Source organism: Lissotriton helveticus, chromosome 1_1 (assembly GCF_964261635.1).
Source record: "Lissotriton helveticus chromosome 1_1, aLisHel1.1, whole genome shotgun sequence".
Classification (NCBI taxonomy): Eukaryota; Metazoa; Chordata; class Amphibia; order Caudata; family Salamandridae; genus Lissotriton; species Lissotriton helveticus.
The window spans coordinates 52,398,683-52,422,854 of record NC_136057.1 but is presented as its reverse complement, the minus strand read 5'-3'; the positions used below and the strand labels follow the sequence as shown (position 1 = coordinate 52,422,854).

The following is a 24,172-nucleotide window of genomic DNA, read 5'->3' as shown; positions in this document are numbered from 1 at the left end:
GGACCTGAACTTCCACCTGGAGAACAACAACGACCACAACACCAGCACCCTGCTCGACAACCTCGCCAACCTGGGACTCAAGCAACTGGTGTCCACCCCCACCCACCTCGCCGGACACACACTCGACGCCGTCTTCTCATCCAGCACAGACATCAACTTCAGCCACGCCACAGAGCTTCAATGGACGGACCACAGCTGCGTCCACTTCACCTTCAAGAGAACGACGACCCACCAACACCAGCAACACACCGCCCGCAGAAGCTGGAACAAGATCACAGCAGACCAGCTCGCCACCTCCCTGAGCCAACACCCTCCTGCCAGCTCAGCGAACCCCAGCCAGGCCGCCGACAACATCACGAAGTGGATCTGCAACTGCGCGGACGAACTCGCCCCGCTGAGGACCCCGCCCAGCAGACCCGGCAGCAAGAAGGCCCCATGGTTCACCGACGAACTCAAGAGCTCCAAGAAGAACTGCCGAGCCCTCGAGAAAGTCTGGAAAAGGGACCCGACACCGGACAACAGGACCTCCTACAAACTGGCCACCCGGAAACACCACCAGCTGATCCGCGCCACCAAGAGAACAGCATTCAAGGACCGGTTGGACAACAACGCACACAACAGCAAGGAACTCTTCAGCATCGTGAAAGAGCTCTCCAACCCCAGCGCAGGAAACAACGACATCACCCCATCGCAAGACCTCTGCAACTCCCTCGCCTCATACTTCCACAACAAGATCACGGACATACACAGCAGCTTCAACAACCAACCAACGCACACCACGACCGACCTGCCACCCCCCCCCACCACCACCCTCCACGTCTGGACCCCGATCAGCACAGAAGACACCATCCGCACGATGAACTCCATCCACTCCGGATCACCAACCGACCCCTGCCCTCACCACGTCTTCAACAAGGCCGACGCTGTCATCGCACCCCACCTGCGAGACATCATCAACACATCCTTCGACACCGCCATCTTCCCCGAAAGCTGGAAACACGCCGAACTCAGCGCTCTACTCAAGAAACCAACAGCGGACCCCACCGACCTCAAGAACTACCGCCCCATCTCGCTTCTCCCGTTTCCAGCCAAAGTCATCGAGAAGACCGTCAACAAGCAGATGGCCGCCTTCCTCGAGACGAACGGATCCCTCGACCCCTCACAGTCCGGCTTCCGAGCCAACCACAGCACCGAGACCGCCCTCATCGCCGCCACCGATGACATCCGAGCCCTGATGGACAAAGGAGAAACAGCGGCCCTCATCCTCCTAGACCTCTCCGCAGCATTCGACACGGTCTGCCACCGCACCCTAATACGGCGCCTCAGCAACATCGGAATCCAGGACAAGGCGCTGGAATGGATCATCTCCTTCCTCGACGGAAGAACACAGCGAGTCCGCCTACCACCGTACAAGTCAGAGGCCTCCGAAGTCATCTGCGGCGTCCCCCAAGGATCATCACTGAGCCCCACCCTCTTCAACGTCTACATGAGCCCCCTCGCGGCCATCGTACGCAAACACCACCTCAGCATCATCTCATACGCCGACGACACCCAGCTGATCCTCTCCCTGACCAACAACCCCGCCGCCGCCAGAGCCAACCTGCACGAAGGGATGAAAGAGGTAGCCGAGTGGATGACGACCAGCCGCCTGAAACTGAACTCGGACAAGACGGAGGTCCTCATCCTGGGCTCTTCACCCTCCGCCTGGGACGACTCCTGGTGGCCTCCCGCCCTGGGCACCGCACCCAAACCGACAGACCATGCACGAAACCTGGGCTTCATCCTGGACTCCTCCCTCTCCATGACCAGGCAAGTCAACAGCGTCTCCTCGGCGTGCTTCAACATCCTACGCATGCTACGGAAGATCTTCTGGTGGATCCCCTCAGAGACCAGGAAGACCGTCACCCAGGCCCTCGTCACCAGCCGACTGGACTACGGCAACGCCCTCTACGCCGGGACCACCGCCAAGCTCCAGAAGAGACTCCAGCGGATCCAAAACGCCTCAGCCAGACTCATCCTCGACATCCCACGATCCAGCCACATCTCCGGACATCTGAGAGACCTTCACTGGCTTCCCATCAACAAGAGAATCACCTTCCGCCTCCTCACCCACGCACACAAAGCCCTACACGACCAAGGCCCGAGCTACCTCAACAGCCGAGTCAACTTCTACGCTCCCAAACGCCACCTCCGATCAGCCAACCACGCCCTCGCCGCCGTCCCCCGCATCCGAAGAGCGACTACAGGAGGAAGGTCCTTCTCCTACCTGGCCGCCAAGACCTGGAACTCCCTCCCGTCCGACCTGCGCCTGACCCAAGACCACCTCTCCTTCAGGAAGAAGCTGAAGACCTGGCTGTTCGAGCAGTAGCGGCACCCCCCCTCCCCAGCGCCTTGAGACCCTACGGGTATGTAGCGCGCTCTATAAGTGTCACTGATTGATTGATTGATTGGGAGGCTGACAGCTGCCAGGAGTACACAAGCGGCTGAACTCGTGGCACTGACGAGGGCATGCATCCTGGCTGAGGGTAGAAAGGTAAACATATATACCGACAGCCAGTATGCATTTGGTGTAGTGCACGACTTCGGTCACTTATGGTCAATGAGGGGGTTCCTCACATCAGCAGGGCTGATACAAATAGTCATAAAACAATAAAACACTGCGTGTGATAGAAGTGGGACACCAGCCGATGTCCGACTAACACACTGGGGAAACATAAACAGGAAGAAAGTAGTAGGCAATAACAGGTCATCTGAGTATTGTACATCATATAACAGACAATCTATAACATACACATATGCATGAAAGGTATAAATCAACTAAGCATTTAGTGCATTTGTGTCGACGACGTTTCGAACCAAGAACAATATTGGTTCATCCTCAGGACAGAGGGTAATTGCTGTATTCCCGTGCCTGCAAGACCTCCCATTGTGGACTTGCCGACTGCATTGCCAGACCCTGATATCGAGGGCATCTCCCCTTGGATCACAGTCAACCCTTGGAAAGTTCCAAGAGTATTTTCGAATATTGCTTCTTGGGTCATAATACCCTTCTTAACTCTAGTCACACTGAATCGTATGGCATATGGATCTCTATATAAGTGAGACTATTACAAATGTGTACCTTTAAGGCAATTACCCTCTGTCCTGAGGATGAACCGATATTGTTCTTGGTTCGAAACGTCGTCGACACAAATGCACTAAATGCTTAGTTGATTTATACCTTTCATGCATCTGTGTGTGTTATAGATTGTCTGTTATATGATTTACAATACTCAGATGACCTGTTATTGCCTACTACTTTCTTCCTGTTTATGTTTCCCCAGTGTGTTAGTCGGACATCGGCTGGTGTCCCACTTCTATCACACGCAGTGTTTTATTGTTTTATGACTATTTTGTATTTGGGTAATAAATTGTCCGGCTGGACATTCCCCCAAAAATATAGTTCCATTTGGTCTATATTCATTCTCTTGAATTGCTTCCTTGTCTAAGGACCCCTGTCTCTGTAATAAACTCCCATCCAAGGTAGCCATCATAAAATGTGCTGCATACACATCATCTAGAGACTATGTGTCAAGGGGCAATGCATTCATTGATGGAGAAGCAAAGAGGATAGCACTGACAGGCTGCCAGCTAGCAATGGTACAGATAGAGAGCAGCAACAAAAAAGTGGACGCTAAACAAGACTCATTGCATTTTGACCCAATCCACATCCAGAAGCAAGTTGACATCCAGGAGATGACCGGGTGGGCAAAAGGAGGGTGTGTGAAAACAGAGGAGGGATTATGGACTGGGCCCAATGGGAAGATATGTCTGCCTTCATCAATGCTTCCTTCAATGGCACATCTCTTCCATGGCCCCTCACATGTGGGGAGAGATGGAATGATAAGGCTGTTTTCACAATGCTGGTATCATGGCAAATTTCGTCAAGCAGCTGAGATACTTTGCAGACAGTGCACTATCTGTGCACAGTATAACACTGGTAAGAGTACCCATACTGCACCTGGCCACTTCCCTCCACCTCATGGACCGTTTGAAAGCCTACAAATGGATTTCATTGACATGCCCCCCACCCACAAGTACAGGCATGTTTTGGTCATCGTCTGTATGTTTAGTAAGTGGACAGAGGCATACCCCACAAAGAACTGTGATGCATTAACAGTTGCTAAGTGTCTCCTGAAAGACCTAATACCCAGATTTGGGATCCCAATCCTTCTGGCCTCAGACAATGGGCCTGCGTTCATTTCTCAGGTGATAAGGGGTCTATGCAAAGGTCTTGGGGTCACACAGAAATTACATTGTGCTTATCACCCACCAGCAGCAGGTGCAGTGGAAAGGATGAATGGAGTCTTGAAGAATAACTAAGTTGAGCGCGCATGAGATATTGATTGAACGACCCATGAATATTGCGGGTCACATGTCCATTTACCTGGGAGCTCCAGAATCCACTCTCCAAACTCTGCAAAAAGCCCAAAATGCCGCAGCCCGACTCCTAACGAACACCCCGGCCAGAACATCTGCCAAGCCCGCACTGAGGAAGCTGCATTGGCTCCCCATCAGGGAAAGGGTAACTTTCAAGGCCCTCTGTCTGGCCCACAAGGTACTTCACAACACCGGCCCCCCAATCCTAAACAACTGGATCACACCCTACAGACCCACGAGAGCGCTTCGTTCCGAACATGGAAACCTCATCACGATCCCCAAGGTAAAGAAGGCCCGTATAGGTGGCCGCCGCTTTTCGGTTAACACGGGAAAAAAATGGAACGCACTCCCCCTGAGCCTCAGAGCAGAACCAAACCTCCTGCGGTTCAGGAAATCTCTCAAAACCCTACTCTTCCCCTGAGCCATCATCACTCCTGACCATCCCCCCCTGTGAGTAAAAGGTTCAGCGCTGGGATACCCTATGGGTGACTACGCGCTCTAGAAAAACCATAAATAAATAAATAATAAATAAACACTGCGCCTCTGCCAATAGTAGTTGATCTGCTTTTGTGTTACTGTAAATAACTAACAGAGACATTACGTTATCTTCACCTCCAGGTCCTGCAGGCTCTTCCAGAAGCAGCAACTCCGCCGCCACATGACCTGCAGCCTGGGGACCGGATCTGGATCAAGGCCCACACCCGACGGCACTGCCTCCAGCCCAGGTGGAAAGGCCCCTACACCGTCCTCCTGACCACAGCGACCGCCGTGAAGTGCGAGGGATTGACTTCGTGGATCCACAGTTCCCACACCAAGCGGACAGTGGACCAGGACGACCAGCGGCAAGCTCCAGCAGCACCTGAGGCGGAGCATAGGTACAACCTCCGATCCACCAGGAAGGACCAGGCTGACCAACACGACAGGGGATAAGGAAGAAGAGATCTCCTGCTGGCTGCGGACCATCCCTCCAACAGACTGACCAGCGCAATTTGCTGTGCCCGGCAGACACGGCCTCCGAATGATATCATAGAGACACCTGTCTCCTCCAAGTGCCTATCGTCTGTCATGTGCTAGTAACCTCTGACAGACCCAGCAAAGGCGCCAACGTGTTTGATTTCAAATGGTGCTGGTGTCTGTATCAAATATAGGGATACAAGACCCTGCTAGTTAGACATTAAGGACTGACAGCACAACACAGAATATCGAAGCACCAGAAGAACATTGAACTGTGGAAATAGACTATATTCAGCTACATGACTACCACCGCATCTGGACCACCTTTGATCACAACAAGGAGTGGCAGACTGATGCGAATGACAATAGAAGTGCAAGAGTCAACATTGGTGATAGTTATACGATTATTGTGGCCAGGAGTGGAAAAGAAGGGACAAATCCAGCTGATTGTACCAAAACCACCACTGATGAAGAAAGGTGGCGGACTTGATATTGCAACAGCTTACATTCCCCACATTTGACAGCCAAGCGCCGGCCCAGGAACTGGCAAACACACGCCTGGACATCTTGGACAGTGTAATATCTGGTATACAACACATTGGCTGGGGGGCAGTAATGGATGCTGTTGTAACCATAGTTTATTCATTATTAATAAAGTTGAGATATGCAGGTTGCATCACCTGCAGTACACAGGTGGATAACGATACGGGTGGTGGAAGAAAGGGTGTTATATATAACAATAAGGTCAGCAGTGGCAACGTTATCACCAGGAGTAGAGGTAACAACTGTTCAGAGAGTAGCAGTGCCAAATCCCCCAATACTGAGCGGGCTGCAGACACTTATACTGAATGATCTTTCCTTCCCAAATGTTGGCTTCCTGCCATCAGCCCAGGAGCTAACAACAGCGCGTACTGAGGTTCTACAAAGTATTATAATTGCCATAGAGAACAGTGGGTTACATATTGTCGCAGATGTCAATTGGGGCGAAAATAACGGCTTATCATTAATCCCATAAACGCTTTAAAATGCCTAGGCCAAGGACAAATGAGCGTAGATGGCCATATATACTGGCAGCTGTATTATCACCAGTACCTGGGATAGTTCTGACAACCATATTTATAGTGTTTGCAGAAGAGTTTGACATCCTATTTCTTCATGGCAAAGTGGGTGATGAGAATAATACAGTTATACAACATGAGGAGCCAAACATAGTTGTGCCAGACCAAATTGTGTTGGGGAAGAAGGAGGTTACAGAAGGGGATGACAGAGAATTGTGGGAAGAATATGACAACAATAAATATGTTGAAATGCTGATATTGTATGTACAGATCATGAACATTTCAGGATGCTATGTTTGTACCCACCTACCAACAGATACACAGCACAGCATGAGCTACATTGTACTACCAGTTTCCAAATATATGGGTTGTATTCTGATGCATGAGTTACTCTCCACTGAACACAATATGTCAGTATTAGTTGCACCTCCCAACACTGGCCTCACGGCAGTTCCAACACTGAATGTTTCCAATATAGCGGGTATCAGACAGGGTGCCAGGGAGCCTAAGAAGAAATGGGCACCATGCAGGAATATGCACCCTACAAGGTCAGACACTGAGATGCTTAGCACATTTGACAGGAGGTATTATTATTATATAAAATGTATAACGCGCTCAGTTACCCAGGGGCATCCCGGCGCAGTACAGAACAGGAAGAAAGCTCCGCTCAATCGCTATACTGGAAACAGGTAGGTCTTCAAGAGTTTCCTAAAGAGTAAGATCTTGGGCTCTGAACGGATCTTGAAGGGCAGGGAGTTCCACAGTGCCGCCACTTGCACTGAGAAACGCCTGCCCCCAGAGCGAGCTCTCTTTACTCTAGCTGACTGCAGGAGATGTCCTTGGTCCGAACGCAGTGGACGTGTGGGCTTATAGGGACGTGCCATAGTGGAAAGGATAGGGGAGCCCTTACCAGTCCAGAAACAGGGCTGAAGAGAATGATAATGAGCAGAGCGGAAACAAGGAGGTTAATATACCAAGGTTTAGGGTAGAAGAGCTGTCCTTAGCCCCATCCTGCATCCTATATGATGAAGGGATACAGCGGGACAGAGTACCTAAATTACCTTCAGACATAGCTATAGCACGTAACTGCTCAACACAGCAGTCATGCATACCCTACCCTTGTGTTACAGGATCTACTGCAAGGACAACAAGGATTGTTGGCATGTAAGGACAGGATAACCAAGATGAGGAGGATAATGGAACCTAGGAAAGTGAACCAAATTTTTGTGGGCAAAAGTAACTGCACACACATCACAAGGCTGTCACGTATCAAGGACAGCAATACTGGGTCCTCACCTGGACTGGTGGGTTACAAGGGACTATTTTTTGTCTGCGGACCATGGGCATACTTTTACCTGCCTCCAGGTTGGTACGGCCGTTGCTACCTTGCATCAATAATACCACGTATGGTCCACTTCTCAGACATAGCACAGGCTAGAAAGCCAGGTGTGAGGCCTACAAGGATGAGAAGGTCAGCTGGATGGGCTGATCATTTTATGACAGCTGTTGGAGTAATGGTCCCAGGTGCTGGAGTAGTGTACACCTCCCAGAGGATACATGAGTTAGCTAGAATGATTGAGGATCTGGCTGACTCTACTGCAGCAGGGCTGGGAAACATAACAGCAGAGCTGTCCGCCATGCGGGCGGTAGTGATCCAGAATAGGGTTGCTTTAGACATCATCCTAGCCAAAGAGGGTGGGCTTTGTCGGGTCATCCATCAGAAGTGCTGTTCTTATATACCTGACAACAGCCGGAACATAGATAGGGCAATCCATAACATAAAGGACATTAGGGATGAGGCAGAGGGCATACACACTGGTGAGTTTTGGGACAAACTGATGCAATGGCTGTCAGGTTGGGGCTCATGGATCCTAAAGGCTGTTATCATAATAGCAGCTGTGTTGTTGACACTCTGCATTATGATACAGGTCTACCCAGTCTGCTGTGCATCCCTTGTCTCCTACTGCTCTTGCTCAATACGCCGTGGCCATAAGCACGGCCATAAGCCGGAGCGACAGGAGCAACAGGCAGTGGCTGAAGTGCCTGCCATGGGCATGAATTTGTTGGCACGCAGGGTATATTGATTTGGTATCAGATTTGGGAGATGTTGAAGCCATCTTTTTCTTTGATACCAACTGTAGTGGCTTCAAGCCCTATTAACTTAGCCTACATCTAAAAACCTCCATCTTGGGAGGTTTTGCCCTTTCGCCGTCTGAGAAATGCTGTCCTTGCATTTCTCTACGCCCAGACGAGGTGCGTGACACACTGCTTGCACAATACATTTTATTAGCCAATAACAGATTTCGCAATATTACTCATCGCCTTGCTTATGTCGCAGTCTGTATGGAAATATACCAGCAGCTCGCATTTTGATTGACTGACCCCAATACTGCCCATTCTGATCACATGGTTAGCTACAGTATGTGTGCATCAAATGTATCAAACCTTACAAGGAGATGTCTTGTTACAGATCTTTGTCCATTGGCTGAGGGAATCATGGTTGACTGTAACAACGTATAATACTTAAATGTAAATGTAAATTGATACTTGTATAGCGCACTACTCACCCGCAAGGGTCTCAAGGCGCTTGTACGAATACCGCTGTGGAACCCATCCTGGCTTTCCCTGTGAGGCGTCCACTCCTGGGCACCCCCAAGGTGGAGGCCAGGCATCCTTAGCATTGTGGGGGCCGTTGTGGAGATTAAGCAAGCTATTGCCCAGAGTTGCAGAGTGGGACTCCATGATTGGAATAGGCACCGAGGCGAGAATTATCAGGTCCGTGGAATTTTGAGCCCAAGACCCGCTGAGGCGGGGAATTGAACCCTGGTCCCGGGCTAGACCGCTGCATCAGGGTCTGCCGCTCCAATCATTGAGCCACACTTCTCCCTACGTGTCATATGGGTGGTCTTGTGGTTTGAGTCTATAAAGTGTACCAAACATATTAAATCTTTGGACATTCAGGCTTCTACGCTGACTGTCTCCGTGTTGCACGTTAAATTGTTATTTGTTGTGCTAATAAATCTACCACTCACTGAGTTGACAAAGAGCTGTGGTTGTGTTATCTTTCTATCAATTGTTATTCCTTATATTACAGATTTCACTTCTACAACCCAAATCTACCTCAATTCAATCTACCCTATTTGACTCCAATCTACCCCATTGCACTCTACCCCAATCTATCCCGCTTCTATCTACCCCACCCGACCTCGTGCCACTAACTTTTAGCCATGCCGAACAGCAGTCACACTGGGGTACATAATGGCTAAAACACGTTGCCAAAGCCAATAGCTTTCAGGTAGGAGACACCTATTTGTTTTGCCAATGCTTGTTTTCGGTGGGGTTTTTTTCCTTCATCATATTCACACGCAACAGTTCCCTGCAGCCAACTCCAAGCAGGCACAGGTGTTCAACGGTGCCTGGGCACAGCAGGGGATTCCCTGAAGGGCCTGGCTTATGTTTCTTAATTTTTTATTTTGAAGGGTTCCCGGACACTTTCTTGGGGTTCTCGGACCCCTGCAAACTTGTGTATCCTTATTGGACATCGATAGGGTTTCAGACCGAGCAGCAGGTCTCCGAACATCACAAATGTCCACCAGGGTACAAGGCCAATTACTGTATCTGCTCAGACACCTGCCTAAGGTTTGCGGACCTAAACGGTCATGATGTGGAATCCAACCTCGGTCTCAAAATCAGCAATTTCTATCTACATTTTAACATTAGGCAGCCCCTGTGCCAGGGGAGACAGGATGGCACTACAACTCTTTATGGCTTCTTTAATATTTTTACAGAATGCGGGGAACAAGTCTCTTCATCAAGTAATGGTTCAAGATGTAGCCAGCCAATCAGGGAGCTTCAGGTCCGCAGACCCAACTTTGGGTTTATGTATCCGAAATGGACGACAGGAGAAAAAACTCCCTCATCCAATCGGATCCGATATATTTTTACATTTGGGTCCACAAGTCCAGATGCACGGACCATTCATGGGCTAAAGGTCCAGCTAGCTCTATCTTAAAGGACTAGTGGCTTAATTTGAGGACCACAAAAAACACTGCATGAAACTAGCCATGCCAATCCCAAATAGTTTTGTGCAGATTCATTGAACTGTACCAAAGTTATTATATGTGTGTATATAATTATATTACATGGGATTCTGTAATCCCTGTATAAATGGCAGTCTGCAATTTCTTTATAATCAGGAATTTGTGACGCACCAAGTCAGTGATTATGAAGAAGAGACGTCAGAACTCAGCTTTTATAAGTTATTACAGTCGAGTCCTGAGGGCACAATGCCTGCTGCCAGCGCCAGCAGCTGATGTGAAAAGAAGGTCAAGTCACGAAGCATAATTGAAGCAGCTGTTTACAGCAACAAACAGAACTTTGATTTTATTACTTCTGCTTTATGTTACTAGCTTACTATGAGAAGCAGAGGGAATATGTTTATTAGTTTCCTTAGATAAAGGAAGGGTGGAATATTTCTGCATGTTTCTACACGTTTCGAGCTACTGCAGCTTTTTTTTTCAATGGGCTTTTATTGAACAGTTTCTAACATCTTTTTGGAAGAAATATCTAACAGATTTGATGTTTACTTTTGCACAAGAGGTTTTAAGTTCATTCTTCATGTTTACAAACATGTTAGTTGCTGCATATCTAGGAGCGACGCACTAAGATTTGTGGGAACGGTGATGGTGTGAACATGTATTATACGGGATACAGTACCACCTGGTGCATATAATAAGATTATTGCAAGTCACCTCAGAGTTCCAAAACCTTTGTGTATCTGTCTACCATGAGGAGGTGTGCACTCCTGGAGAACCCTGCCGTGACAACAACATCCCTGGTCAGTCCTGCTGTTGGGGCCGAATACAGACTAGGATGTTTATATAAGGAACTGGAGACGACTGCGTCTTACCCAATGTAACAGTGCAACTAGAAACACAGTTCCCTCTCTAGACTACGCATGTCTGCTAATCTCAATGATCACCACATCACTTGCATCCGACTATTACGTGTGATTCTGGCCAGTAATTCCTCCCATGAATAACACTATTTCCAGTTCCTCAGCCTGGAATGGGGACGATCATGGAACGACAAGAGCTACTGGCCTATTTGTCTCATGCAAAGTCCCATAACCAGGCCTGTTTCTGCACAGGAAGGATGCAGTCCTGTGTGGAAATAGAGGAGGAGATTGCAGGGAAACATCTGCACCCTGTGTACTCGTACTCTGGGGGTCAGTATCGCTCAGTGGGTTCCATCCAAACCATAATCCTCCCCTCAGAGACTTTCTAAAATCTGATATTACGCATTTTGAAGAGGTTACATCTGTTAGTATGCACTCTGAGAGTCCATTTATAGTGAAACACATACCTGGGGTAGCTTCGAACAGCAATAATGGTGCATTAGGGAATTCCTGCTTCAAGCATAGGTGTTGCTGTAGGCACTGGGTTTGTTGTAACCCCAACTCATCAAAGGACAATAGCCCAGACTCTATGTGGTCGTCTGATGAGATCCCATCAGGTGACACGGGTTGTAGGCTGCGGTTCTCCTGTGGATCTTGGAAATGAAAACACATCCATTCTTCCTCCAAGGGATCATCAGGTCCGTTCCCATCTGGTAGTGTGGGTTGTATACGGTAGTTTTGCTGTGGTTTGTGTCCTTCAGGAAATAGTGGGTGTGGGCAGAGGTTCTGTTTCTGGTCCCTGCTATTAGTAGACAATGGGGATGGTTCTTGCTTCAGGGGCTCATCTGGCTCCCACTCTTCTGGGAACGCCGTCTGTACGCTCTGGTCTTGCTTTGGTGTCTGCCCATCAACAAATTCTGAGTGAAGACACAGGTTTGCCTCCAGTGATCTGCCTGGAGGATCTGTCTGAGGGCACCGGGATAGAGGACAATCCTGCTGTACTCCATTTCTATCTGGAAACCCAGGTTGCACCCACTGGTCCTGCTGTGGGTGATGTCGATCAGAAAACATTGGCTGCAGACAAAGGTTTGGCTCCTCTGGACGCCCTTGAACATCTGTTGGCGAGGAGAGCGTACACTCCTGCTTTGGTGCATGCCCATCAGAAGACACTGTCTGAAGACACAAGCTCGGTTCCTCTGACCTGTCCAGTTGAGGTGTTGCAGAAGACCCGCTAACAGCACAATCTCTAATACTCGCCGGACAGACCAACTCCAAAGACACTGCACCATTATCTAGGGAACCTTGATCCTTTTCTATCCAGATTTTCTTAATCAGCCCAGCGACTCTAGAAGGTACGTCCTCCAAAGTATTCATCAAGTTATCCAGTTTGGCTTCCAACTCCTCCAGCATGGATAAAAGGATAATGTGGGGCAGGTTCTCCGAAAGCGGTTCCAGGTCCTGGTCCCTCTGAGCATCATTTTGGGATCTTGAAGTTGAGACATCATGGAGAGGTAAAGATGGGACTGTGGCTCTTACGGATTCACGTGAACACTGCACTGTCACTTTCTTTCCTGGAGCCCGTCTTCTGCCCATTCTGGTAAATTGATGTTCAAGTCTCAAGTGTCTGCAGAGGAGAGGAAAAGAGAAAAGACAACACGTTATCACAGGACAGTTAGGTCAAAATACTCCTGATCAGAGAAAACTGCAAATTTCTAAAACCTGAAAAAAATTGAATCATTAAAATTTCACAATACCCGCAACATAGTTCATATACTATGAAAGGCACGGATTTGAAATGTGTTTCCAACATTTCGTCTGTTCCTTGGTCTGCTCAAATTGTACACTGTGCAACCACAAAAAGAGAATACTGTAACAGCCTTGCAGCAATGAAAGGTTTATAATACCCTGGCAGACAAGACTGCGCTATCATCCTCACTTGCACTGTACACCTCTCTTTTGCAGTATTCAGGTCTGTGACTGAAGCACGCGCCAACATGCCAAACCTCTACAGGATCTACAAAAAGCTTATTATGTCATTGCATATATAGAGAGCATGTTCAACCGGGGGTTTCTTGGAACTGAATCAGAAATACATAAAAGAGGAGAAAACAAACCATAACGGGGAAGAATCTAGTCTGAATAGGCTTGTGGGCTGTCAGATTTCTGGATGAAAGGAACTTGTACCAAAGCTGCGTCCACCTGATCTGATCTTCTATAATTTTGCAATAGCAAATAAATTCAAGCGAGGAGATCTCTGCTTTTGTACGGGTGAATACATTTCCACCTGGTTTGCAATAAAGTGAGGGACTAGACCTCTCGACCCTGGATTTGTTATTTCAATATAGGTATGGCGCGTGCCCACCTCTGAAGATGATGTAGTGCACAAGCTGCGTCGCTGTGAAATACTTGTAGTCTATGAATGGTGATATTGGGTATTCTCCACTCCTGCCCTGATGAATGTGTAGCCTCGGCTGGGGCTTTACACCGAAACGCGCGTTGGCGTTTGTTCCTTTTGAGAACCATCTGAAGCACCTGGGATATTACTCCAACTGTCCATAATTCATCACTTATTTTTGATATCTTTGCGGAGTGTTGTATGATTTATGAATTGAGTGGTATGTATGTTGGTATGTATGTGTTGTGTGGTGTGTGGGCCATTACTAGGAGTTGATTCAGTCCTTGATGAACTTTTATCCATTATAGTTTTGATTTTTCTATTATGAACTTCTGTGTACTATGTTACATATATAAATGAGAAAAAAATAAGGAAAAAATGAATTATTTAATAAAATGTTTTTTCGCATTTTTTGTGAATATTTGTGTCTGAGATGTTCCTATGTGGTTCCGAGTGTAATATTAAGGGCTCGATGTAGGTAAGTGAAAAGGTAAATTTGCCTTCAAGGGACTTTGTTTGATCTGTATTTTATCTAGTTAAGATTGTTTGAGTAAGGACCAGTCAATTGTCCTTGAAGTGAATGAATCAACAATTTACTTAAAAAACATTGCTTGAACATATAACATATAAACATATAAACAAAGACACCAGGTGTATACGAAAAAATATATTTTTATCAAGTGGTTCATTCAAAGAAAAATCAACTTCATATACAGATCAGTAGGTAAATAGAGATTAGGACTGTGGGCACACACATAAGTAAATTAATAGGTGACACAACAGAACCTAAGCGAGCACCTATCCCAAATCACATTGAATAAAACAAAGAAAGGGATAAGGTGTATAGTCGACGTTTCGGTTTCTTAGGCGTTAGTTTGCTGAAACCATCCTCAGGACTGCTATTAATTGTGGTCTGTATAGAAATATTGTTATCTGAAAATAAAAGATATTTTACAGTTACAATATTAAACTAAATATTTACGTAACACCCTGGTGAAAGAGCAGTAAGGTTTTAGACAATTGGTGACAAAAACAAGACACTAACATGATATATACAACATGGACATTATAAAAATACACAATTTATATACATATGATCACTTTGAGTCTAGAATGCATTTACTTAGTAACAGGGAACTTCATAGTAGACCCTACATATTGATCTAGAACAGACAGAGTTAATCACAGTATTCTCTGATCTATGTGTCCAAATGTTTTAGAGACCTTGTTGTTTGAGTAAGAACAGTTGTTAAATTATAAGATCTGTTAGACAGAGAGCTTTTACATCATTCAAATCTATTATTTCCTAACAGATAGCCCAATTCATACTGATACAATTATTATAGCAACAATGGTTGGAGATGCCTTCTTCTTTAATAATTGGCATACTGTTCTATAACGGATGTTATATGAAACCACATGAAGCAAATCTGATTAGTCATTTTTGAAAATTATTTTAACAAAGGTATGAGTACCTGTCCATAGAGTATCGTTATTGCATCTCATGGGTAATTGTGGATCAGGGTATCTTTAAAAACCAGACAAACATAAGAGGTCAAGTATTAAAGATCTGCGTTTGTCAGGTTGACATAGGTAGGTCTTTATGTTAGCTGAAAACATACCTATTAGTTGTGAATCAATGGACTTCACGTAATATTTCAAGCTTTGGTTGAGAGTAGGTATTCCTCATGGAGTTCTAACAATGTCAGAGGACATAGAGCATCTGCAAAGTGTAATAATTAATATTACTGGATTTTGTCTAAATCCTGGTAAGGTGGCCATGTAGTGACAAATAATAAGTCTTACCCGGTATATGTGAAATCAAGTCTTGTCAATCATTGGTAGAGACAATGGGGCGGATCAATATGGATTGGAGTAAGTGATATGTTGAGCAGTTATGGATTCTGTACCGCCTATCCAAGGTGAAAAAAGAAATGCATATGCATTCAGAACGCGAGTTTCTTACAAGATGATGGCATAGCAGAAGTTGGTATGTCACAGTGATTTGCGCCCATATATTAGACTTTCAAAATGCTGTGGGGCATACTAGCATGTGAGCTTATTCGGGCGGATCGTGTTGGCCAAAGCGCCGCTTTAATTGTAAAAGAGACGGAGTTATTCCGAGTATGGTGGCAGTTTAAATGCTTAAAGCAGTCATTTAGCGTTATTACGTTGAAGAGCGCTACCAAGATTCCAGACAGTATATGCTAGGGAGGACAAGTTAGCGCGGGGGGATTGTATGCCGATAGTAAGACATGCGTTAGGAATTTATTACGCGTTTTGATAATACCCGGGGTTTCTAAATTCAAAACAGTGTGTTTCGGGAAGAGTAATAAGCGCAGTACACCATGCGTACAGATTGCAGAGTTCTTACCTAATAATCGCAACAAATGCAGTTGAAGAGCGTCTCGTCAGTACGGAGCCACGAGTGGTAACTGACTGCTCTCGTGTTTATAAAGGAAAATGTTTGGAAATGGAGATAGGACTAAATGACTGCTTTAAGCATTTAAACTGCCACCATACTCGGAATAACTCCGTCTCTTTTACAATTAAAGCGGCGCTTTGGCCAACACGATCCGCCCGAATAAGCTCACATGCTAGTATGCCCCACAGCATTTTGAAAGTCTAATATATGGGCGCAAATCACTGTGACATACCAACTTCTGCTATGCCATCATCTTGTAAGAAACTCGCGTTCTGAATGCATATGCATTTCTTTTTTCACCTTGGATAGGCGGTACAGAATCCATAACTGCTTAACATATCACTTACTCCAATCCATATTGATCCGCCCCATTGTCTCTACCAATGATTGACAAGACTTGATTTCACATATACCGGGTAAGACTTATTATTTGTCACTACATGGCCACCTTACCAGGATTTAGACAAAATCCAGTAATATTAATTATTACACTTTGCAGATGCTCTATGTCCTCTGACATTGTTAGAACTCCATGAGGAATACCTACTCTCAACCAAAGCTTGAAATATTACGTGAAGTCCATTGATTCACAACTAATAGCATACATGCCAACAGACCCGATTCAGGCGGGAGACTACCGATTTTCCAAGCCAAAAATGGCTTTATTTTACCTGTCTCCCGCCTGAAATTGCATTTTTTACAATAGAAGTCAACGGGGAATTTTCATTCTCCCGATTTTTTATTTAAAATCTCCCACTTCCCTGTCCTTAAATGTTGGCATGTATGTAATAGGTATGTTTTCAGCTAACATATAGACCTACCTATGTCAACCTGACAAACGCAGATCTTTAATACTTGACCTCTTATGTTTCAGTCTGGTTTTTAAAGATACCCTGATCCACAATTACCCATGAGATGCAATAACGATACTCTATGGACAGGTACTCATACCTTTGTTAAAATAATTTTCAAAAATGACTAATCAGATTTGCTTCATGTGGTTTCATATAACATCCGTTATAGAACAGTATGCCAATTATTAAAGAAGAAGGCATCTCCAACCATTGTTGCTATAATAATTGTATCAGTATGAATTGGGCTATCTGTTAGGAAATAATAGATTTGAATGATGTAAAAGCTCTCTGTCTAACAGATCTTATAATTTAACAACTGTTCTTACTCAAACAACAAGGTCTCTAAAACATTTGGACACATAGATCAGAGAATACTGTGATTAACTCTGTCTGTTCTAGATCAATATGTAGGGTCTACTATGAAGTTCCCTGTTACTAAGTAAATGCATTCTAGACTCAAAGTGATCACATGTATATAAATTGTGTATTTTTATAATGTCCATGTTGTATATATCATGTTAGTGTCTTGTTTTTGTCACCAATTGTCTAAAACCTTACTGCTCTTTCACCAGGGTGTTACGTAAATATTTAGTTTAATATTGTAACTGTAAAATATCTTTTATTTTCAGATAACAATATTTCTATACAGACCACAATTAATAGCAGTCCTGAGGATGGTTTCAGCAAACTAACGCCTAAGAAACCGAAACGTCGACTATACACCTTATCCCTTTCTTTGTTTTATTCAATGTGATTTGGGATAGGTGCTCGCTTAGGTTCTGTTGTGTCACCTATTAATTTACTTATGTGTGTGCCCACAGTCCTAATCTCTATTTACCTACTGATCTGTATATGAAGTTGATTTTTCTTTGAATGAACCACTTGATAAAAATATATTTTTTCATATACACCTGGTGTCTTTGTTTATATGTTTATATGTTATATGTTCAAGCAATATTTTTTAAGTAAATTGTTGATTCATTCACTTCAAGGACAATTGACTGGTCCTTACTCAAACAATCTTAACTAGATAAAATACAGATCAAACAAAGTCCCTTGAAGGCAAATTTACCTTTTCACTTTCATTACCCAAGCCCTCAAGGGTATTTCGGGTCGCTCACTCCCTTCGAAATTACTCGATGTAGGTAAATCAGATTTACCGATTCATAAATACCGAATTGTACCGATTCGGTATTCATGAATCGGTAAATCTGATGTAGGTAATTATTCGGTAACAAATACCGAATCGGTAGGATTCGGTATTTACCGATTTGGTAATTACCGAATCGGTATTTGCCATTGATTCCTATGGGCCTTGAAGCCCATAGGAATCAATGGCAAATACCGATTTGGTAATTACTGAAACTGTAAAAATACCGAATTTGCAAGGGGGACAGGGTGTCACTTTGACACCCTGTGGCACCCCTGATTCTGGCTTGTGTGCCATGTGACACACATACATGCCCTTAGGCCATGTCTGTGTGCCACATGGCACAGGTGTACATGCACAGATGTGCATGTACACAGGAATTAGTTATTTACCATGCAATAGTATTACGTGGTAAATAACGAATTCTTAGGGGCCTGTGGCACTGTTTACTGTGCCACCTACATATTGATTTACAGAATCGGTAAATTTACCGATTCAGTATTTTACCGATTCTGTAAATTTACCGAATCGGTAAATTTACTGATTCTGTAAATCATAGGCCCCCTACATTACAAAACCCAAATACCGGTCGGTAACGGCCAAAATCGGCCGTTACCGACCGGTATTTGGTCTCCTACATCTGGCCCTAAGTTTGTTGGACCTCTCTGAGGCCTAGTTGTAAAATATATTGGGCAGGTCACTTTTCTTCTCCTGATATTGGGTATTCTTGCATATACTCGGTTGGCATGATGAGATCTAGATAGGACTGCAGGCACCGCTATTGCTTTTCTTGTCTATAGTGGGAGGAGTGGGGTTAGTTTCTAAAGTAGTTTCAGCACAAATCTGCATTTAGATCCTACTGCTCCAGCAGCTGGTTCTTGCTAAGATTGCTATCGATTATCACTCAGAGGCATTTTTGTTGGAGAGTAAAGTTGGCTCCAAACGTTGGTCTTATTCTTTCAAATTACATTCTCAGTTTGGTCAATATTCAGTTTAGTTGATTGAACCTCATCAAGTAATCATCAAATTGCATCATATTTTGATACTGGAGTTGTGAGGCTGACATTCCATTGATAAGAATTATCTGAGAGCTGGTGTAGTTATAAAGCCTAGAACCGCTTGAAGACAGTTCTCTGATCAATAGTTTTTGCAGGTAAAGGGAGCAGAGATATTGGCCTATAATTCTTGGTTATATCCGGGACTTCTCCCTGGTTTTTCAGTATCGTAAGCTCTACAGCATTTTGAAACGCGCTTGGAACGATCGCTTGAGCAGCTGAATTGATGAAAACGCTCTGCAGGGTACTGCTCAAGACCTCGCTTTTCGACGGAGACGCAGCACCCTCAGCGCCCAGATATCCTTGGGGTACGCTTTATAAATGCTGATTGATTGATTGATTGTTGAGGTCAGAGATTCCATGACTGCTGGAGGGCAAGGGTCAGTTGGTGACCCGAATTTGACCTTGATCATAAATTCATGAAGCCTGTTTATTTCTTCAAACAAGGATAAGGAGAGTAGAGTTCTTTTCAGACTCAACTTCAGAATTACTGCTGCTGTATTTGTTTATACTATCTTTAAAGAATGTTTTTGTTAAGTATTTAGATTGTCACAGAATGCCTCGATAGGAGTCAGGGAAGTTCTCATTTCATTTAGGGGCGACTAATCATTCAGGATATCTAAAATCAATTTTCATTTGCTTGTAAGATTTTTTTTGCCTATTAAGAGGACTTTGCATAGAACGGGTTTGCCTTTATATTCCTCAAGCTCAATTTAAAATGTGATTTTGCTCTCTTCATCATCCCTGTCCCGCCAGTGTCGACGCAATGCAGATTTCGCCTCCTTTAGCTCTGGCTTGTACCAGGGCACTGGTCTGGTGCGGTTTATAACACGCTGTTGGATTTGAGGGGTGTGGGTCACTAGCATGTCTAAGCCACAGAGTGGATTATTTTTCTTTGGAGAGAATGTCTTCAATTGATGGGAAGAGGGGGGAGGGGTTTGAAAGTGTTGATAACACTGGCTCTGTATTAATGTATCACCATTTGATTGGACCATATGCAAGGAAGGATGATTATATTCAGTCAATTCGAATTATACGCCCAGATCAGATCTAAGGTATTTCATTTTATGTGATCTGAGCATGTAATGTGTTGGTGTAAATTCAACATCATTAAATCAGCAAATTCATTATCTTTAGGGACCGAGTTGTCGTCATCAACTCGAAACTTGAGAAAGGAAAGCAGATCTATCACTTCAGTTTGAGTAATTTGTAAAAGAGATGTGTGAATCCACTGGTGAATAATTGCTGCTTTCTCACCTCCTTTCTCTGAGCGTGTCGTCTTTTGGTCATCTTCGGGTACGGCTTCTGGAGATCTGGAGAAGATCCCTCTGACAACCAGGTTTCAGTTAAGAACAGGCTATCCGTCTTAGGAGATTCTAATAATTTGAGTATTTCCACCTTATCTTTGCCTAGGGAGGGTGGGTTTAGTAAAGCGCTTTTAACGACTCCTCAATCTGAGGATGTAGAATAGTCTTATTGTTTGTCGGTCCAAACTGAGGTCTGTTGAGTACCAGATTACTCTATATGTGTGGCTGGCATACACGCCATTTGCCTCTAAAAACGAGACAAACATGGGGGAGATACTAAAATCTGTGTACCTGAAAGACTTTAGATCTTATGCAGAATATGAGAAATATTGAGTATACTTCCTAACTTCTGGTCCCAGCAGTGGCGGCCAGGTGGGCCTGGGAGCAGACAGGCTTGTCTTTGGCAAAATGCTTGCAACACACACGCCAAATGTTTGCAACAAACACGCACACACAAAAAATTGCTCTTTAAAAAGTCCATTCAATTGTGTACTCACAGATGTGACACAAACTCCAACTCTCACTTGTACAGTCTCACACCTTATTTATAAATGGATTAATGTAACAAACCAGGTATCTCTTAACCACATCTTCAATGCTGCATAATTACACAGGCATTGTGCTCTGCAGTGCACACACTCACGTGAAAAACACACACGTGAAACACAAATCATCCCCAGGCACAAAGACCTACACACTGGAAATAAGTAATCAAACGGATCAGTTGCTTACGCGCTCATATATAATGTATCCACCCAAGACGACCAATCACAAACAAGCACATATACACTGTCTCGCAAACACAAATCACTTCCATACATTTTGTATTGAAAGAATATGCTTCGTCCAGGCCATTCACGAGCATCACCTACTCCCAGAGACCTACACACAGGGCGGGCACAGATCTGCACAATCACATTTAACACTCCAAATAATCATGGCTCACTCTTCACACAAAGTTCTTGCAGTCTCTTCAACAGAGCTGTGACATCCCAAAGTCTCTGAGGCAACACCCAATGTGGAATGCTGCTGAGGGAGTGGGAAGGTGTCAGTATCTGAGGAGGAAGCAGATCTGTGGGTGGAGTATTCTGTAAGAAATAAACTCCGCCTTTCTATCACCGCCATGGACACGTGATACTTCATATATTAGCGACGCGCGGAAATATGGAAAAATGTACAAGGCTTCAATATCGCATTGTGAGAGTACTGAGGATCTGAGAATTTTATGTTAAAAAAAACCTTGAATCAGGTGATAACAAGGAGAAACATTGTCACTTCTTCAAACACTCCACACACTGCATGTGCGCTGCACTTTACAGCACAAACACAACCTGCCCTGCACTTCACAGCACAAACACAACCTGCCCTGCACTTCACAGCACAAACACAACTTGACCTACACTCCACAGCACAAACACAACCTGCCCTGCACTTCACAGCACAAACACAACCTGCCCTGCACTTTACAGCACAAACACAACCTGCTCTGCACTTTACAGCACAAACACAACCTGCCCTGCACTTTACAGCACAAACACAACCTGCACTGCACTTTACAGCACAAGCACAAACTCTGGAGTGTTTAAGAATTACTCTATGTATAGGATTTTATACTGGAATGGTGTGTTTCCTGTACGAATCCTATGCTAGACAGCACACACACATCTGGCCTATGGTGTAAAGGTTTTGTGTGGCACTAGGTAGACTGTGTACTAGTGCAGGGGTAGTGAGCAGCACCGTGATGTATTTCATAAATCTGGCTCAGCGCGGCTCACTCCCACTCGCACATCACAGTGCTGCACCTAACTGCTGAACTATGTTGCACTAAAAAATATTAAATCTGCTCCGTAGTGTGCATGCGTGGTCTGCCCAGCCTCAACCCTCACATTCTCTTGTGCACGCGTAGTGTGCCCGGATTTAACCCTCACATACTCCTATGCATGCTTGGTTTGCCCATACAAAAGGGGATGATGGACGGAGCGTTTGAGCAAATCAAACACTCACCTCCAGTCAACTGATCTGGGTTTAATCCATCACCATTCTTTAGCTCACTCTGTCACCCCAGTTCAGACATGGCCATATGCAAATCAGTCTGACCCTGTGCCTCATGGGAACAGTCCAGCCCGAACTGCCAAGCAATGTCTTTCCTGGACTGGAAACAAGCATCCTGGGACCGGGTTCGGATTCATAATCCTCATCAGCCGTGCTATCTTGAATACAGTGGCAAAGTGAGCAAGGGACTAACGTCTGAGCATACCCTGCCAAATTATGGTGAACAAAGCGATACATATGGGGATGATGGACGGAGCGTTTGAGCAAATTAAACACTCACCCCCAGTCAACTGATCTGGGTTTAATCCATCACCATTCTTTAGCTCACTCTGCCACCCCAGTTCAGACATGGCGATATGCAAATCAGTCTGACCCTGTACCTCATGGGAACAGCCCAGCCCAAACTGCCAAGCCATGTCTTTCCTGGACCGGAAACAAGCATCCTGGGACCGGTTTCGGGTTCATAATCCTCATCAGCCAGGCTATCTTGAATACAGTGGCCAAGTGAGCAAGGGACTCACGTCTGAGCATACCCTGTCAAATTATGGCTAACAAAGCGATACAAAAGGGGGTGATGGACGGAGCGTTTGAGCAAATCAAACACTCACCCCCAGTCAACTGAGCTGGGTTTAATCCATCACCATTCTTTAGCTCACTATGCCACCCCAGTGCAGACATGGCCATATGTAAATCAGTCTGACCCTGTGCCTCATGGGAACAGTCCAGCCGAAACTGCCAAGCCATGTCTTTCCTGGACTGGAAACAAGCATCCTGGGACCGGTTTCGGATTCATAATCCTCATCAGCCAGGCTATCTTGAATACAGTGGCAAAGTGAGCAAGGGACTAACGTCTGAGCATACCCTGCCAAATTATGGCGAACAAAGCGATACAAAAGGGGGTGATGGACGGAGCGTTTGAGCAAATCAGACACTCACCCCCAGTCAACTGAGCTGGGTTTAATCCATCACCATTCTTTAGCTCACTCTGCCACCCCAGTTCAGACATGGCCATATGCAAATCAGTCTGACCCTGTGCCTCATGGGAACAGCCCAGCCCAAACTGCCAAGCCATGTCTTTCCTGGACCGGAAACAAGCATCCTGGGACCGGTTTCGGATTCATAATCCTCATCAGCCAGGCTATATTGAATCCAGTGGTAAAGTGAGCAAGGGACTCACGTCTGAGCATACCCTGCCAACTTATGGCGAACAAATCGATACAAAAGGGGATGATGGACGGAGCGTCTGAGCAAATCAAACACTCATCCCCAGTCAACTAATCTGGGTATAATCCATCATCATTCTTTAGCTCACTCTGCCACCCCAGTTCAGACATGGCCATATGCAAATCAGTCTGACCCTGTGCCTCATGGGAACAGTCCAGCCCGAACTGCCAAGCCATGTCTTTCCTGGACCGGAAACAAGCATCCTGGGACCGGTTTCGGATTCATAATCCTTATCAGCCAGGCCAGCATATGGCCATGTCTGAACTGGGGTGGCAGTGTGAGCTAAAGAATGGTGATGGATTAAACCCAGATCAGTTGACTGGGGGTGATTGTTTGATTTGCTCAGACGCTCCGTCCATCATCCCCTTTTGTATTGCTTGGT

At 45.3% G+C, this 24,172-nt stretch overlaps 1 protein-coding gene across 1 annotated transcript in view; it reads right to left on the bottom strand.

The window, feature by feature from the left end:
• The window catches only part of LOC144767383 (uncharacterized), a 49,950-nt gene that overhangs the window by 14,923 nt on the left and 10,855 nt on the right, over positions 1 to 24,172 (bottom strand). Inside the window, exon 2 of the mRNA XM_078650840.1 lies at positions 11,796 to 12,952. Coding sequence (XP_078506966.1) covers positions 11,796 to 12,921 — 1,126 coding nt within the window. The 5' untranslated portion in view covers positions 12,922 to 12,952. The remainder of the gene's footprint in view (positions 1 to 11,795; positions 12,953 to 24,172) is intronic.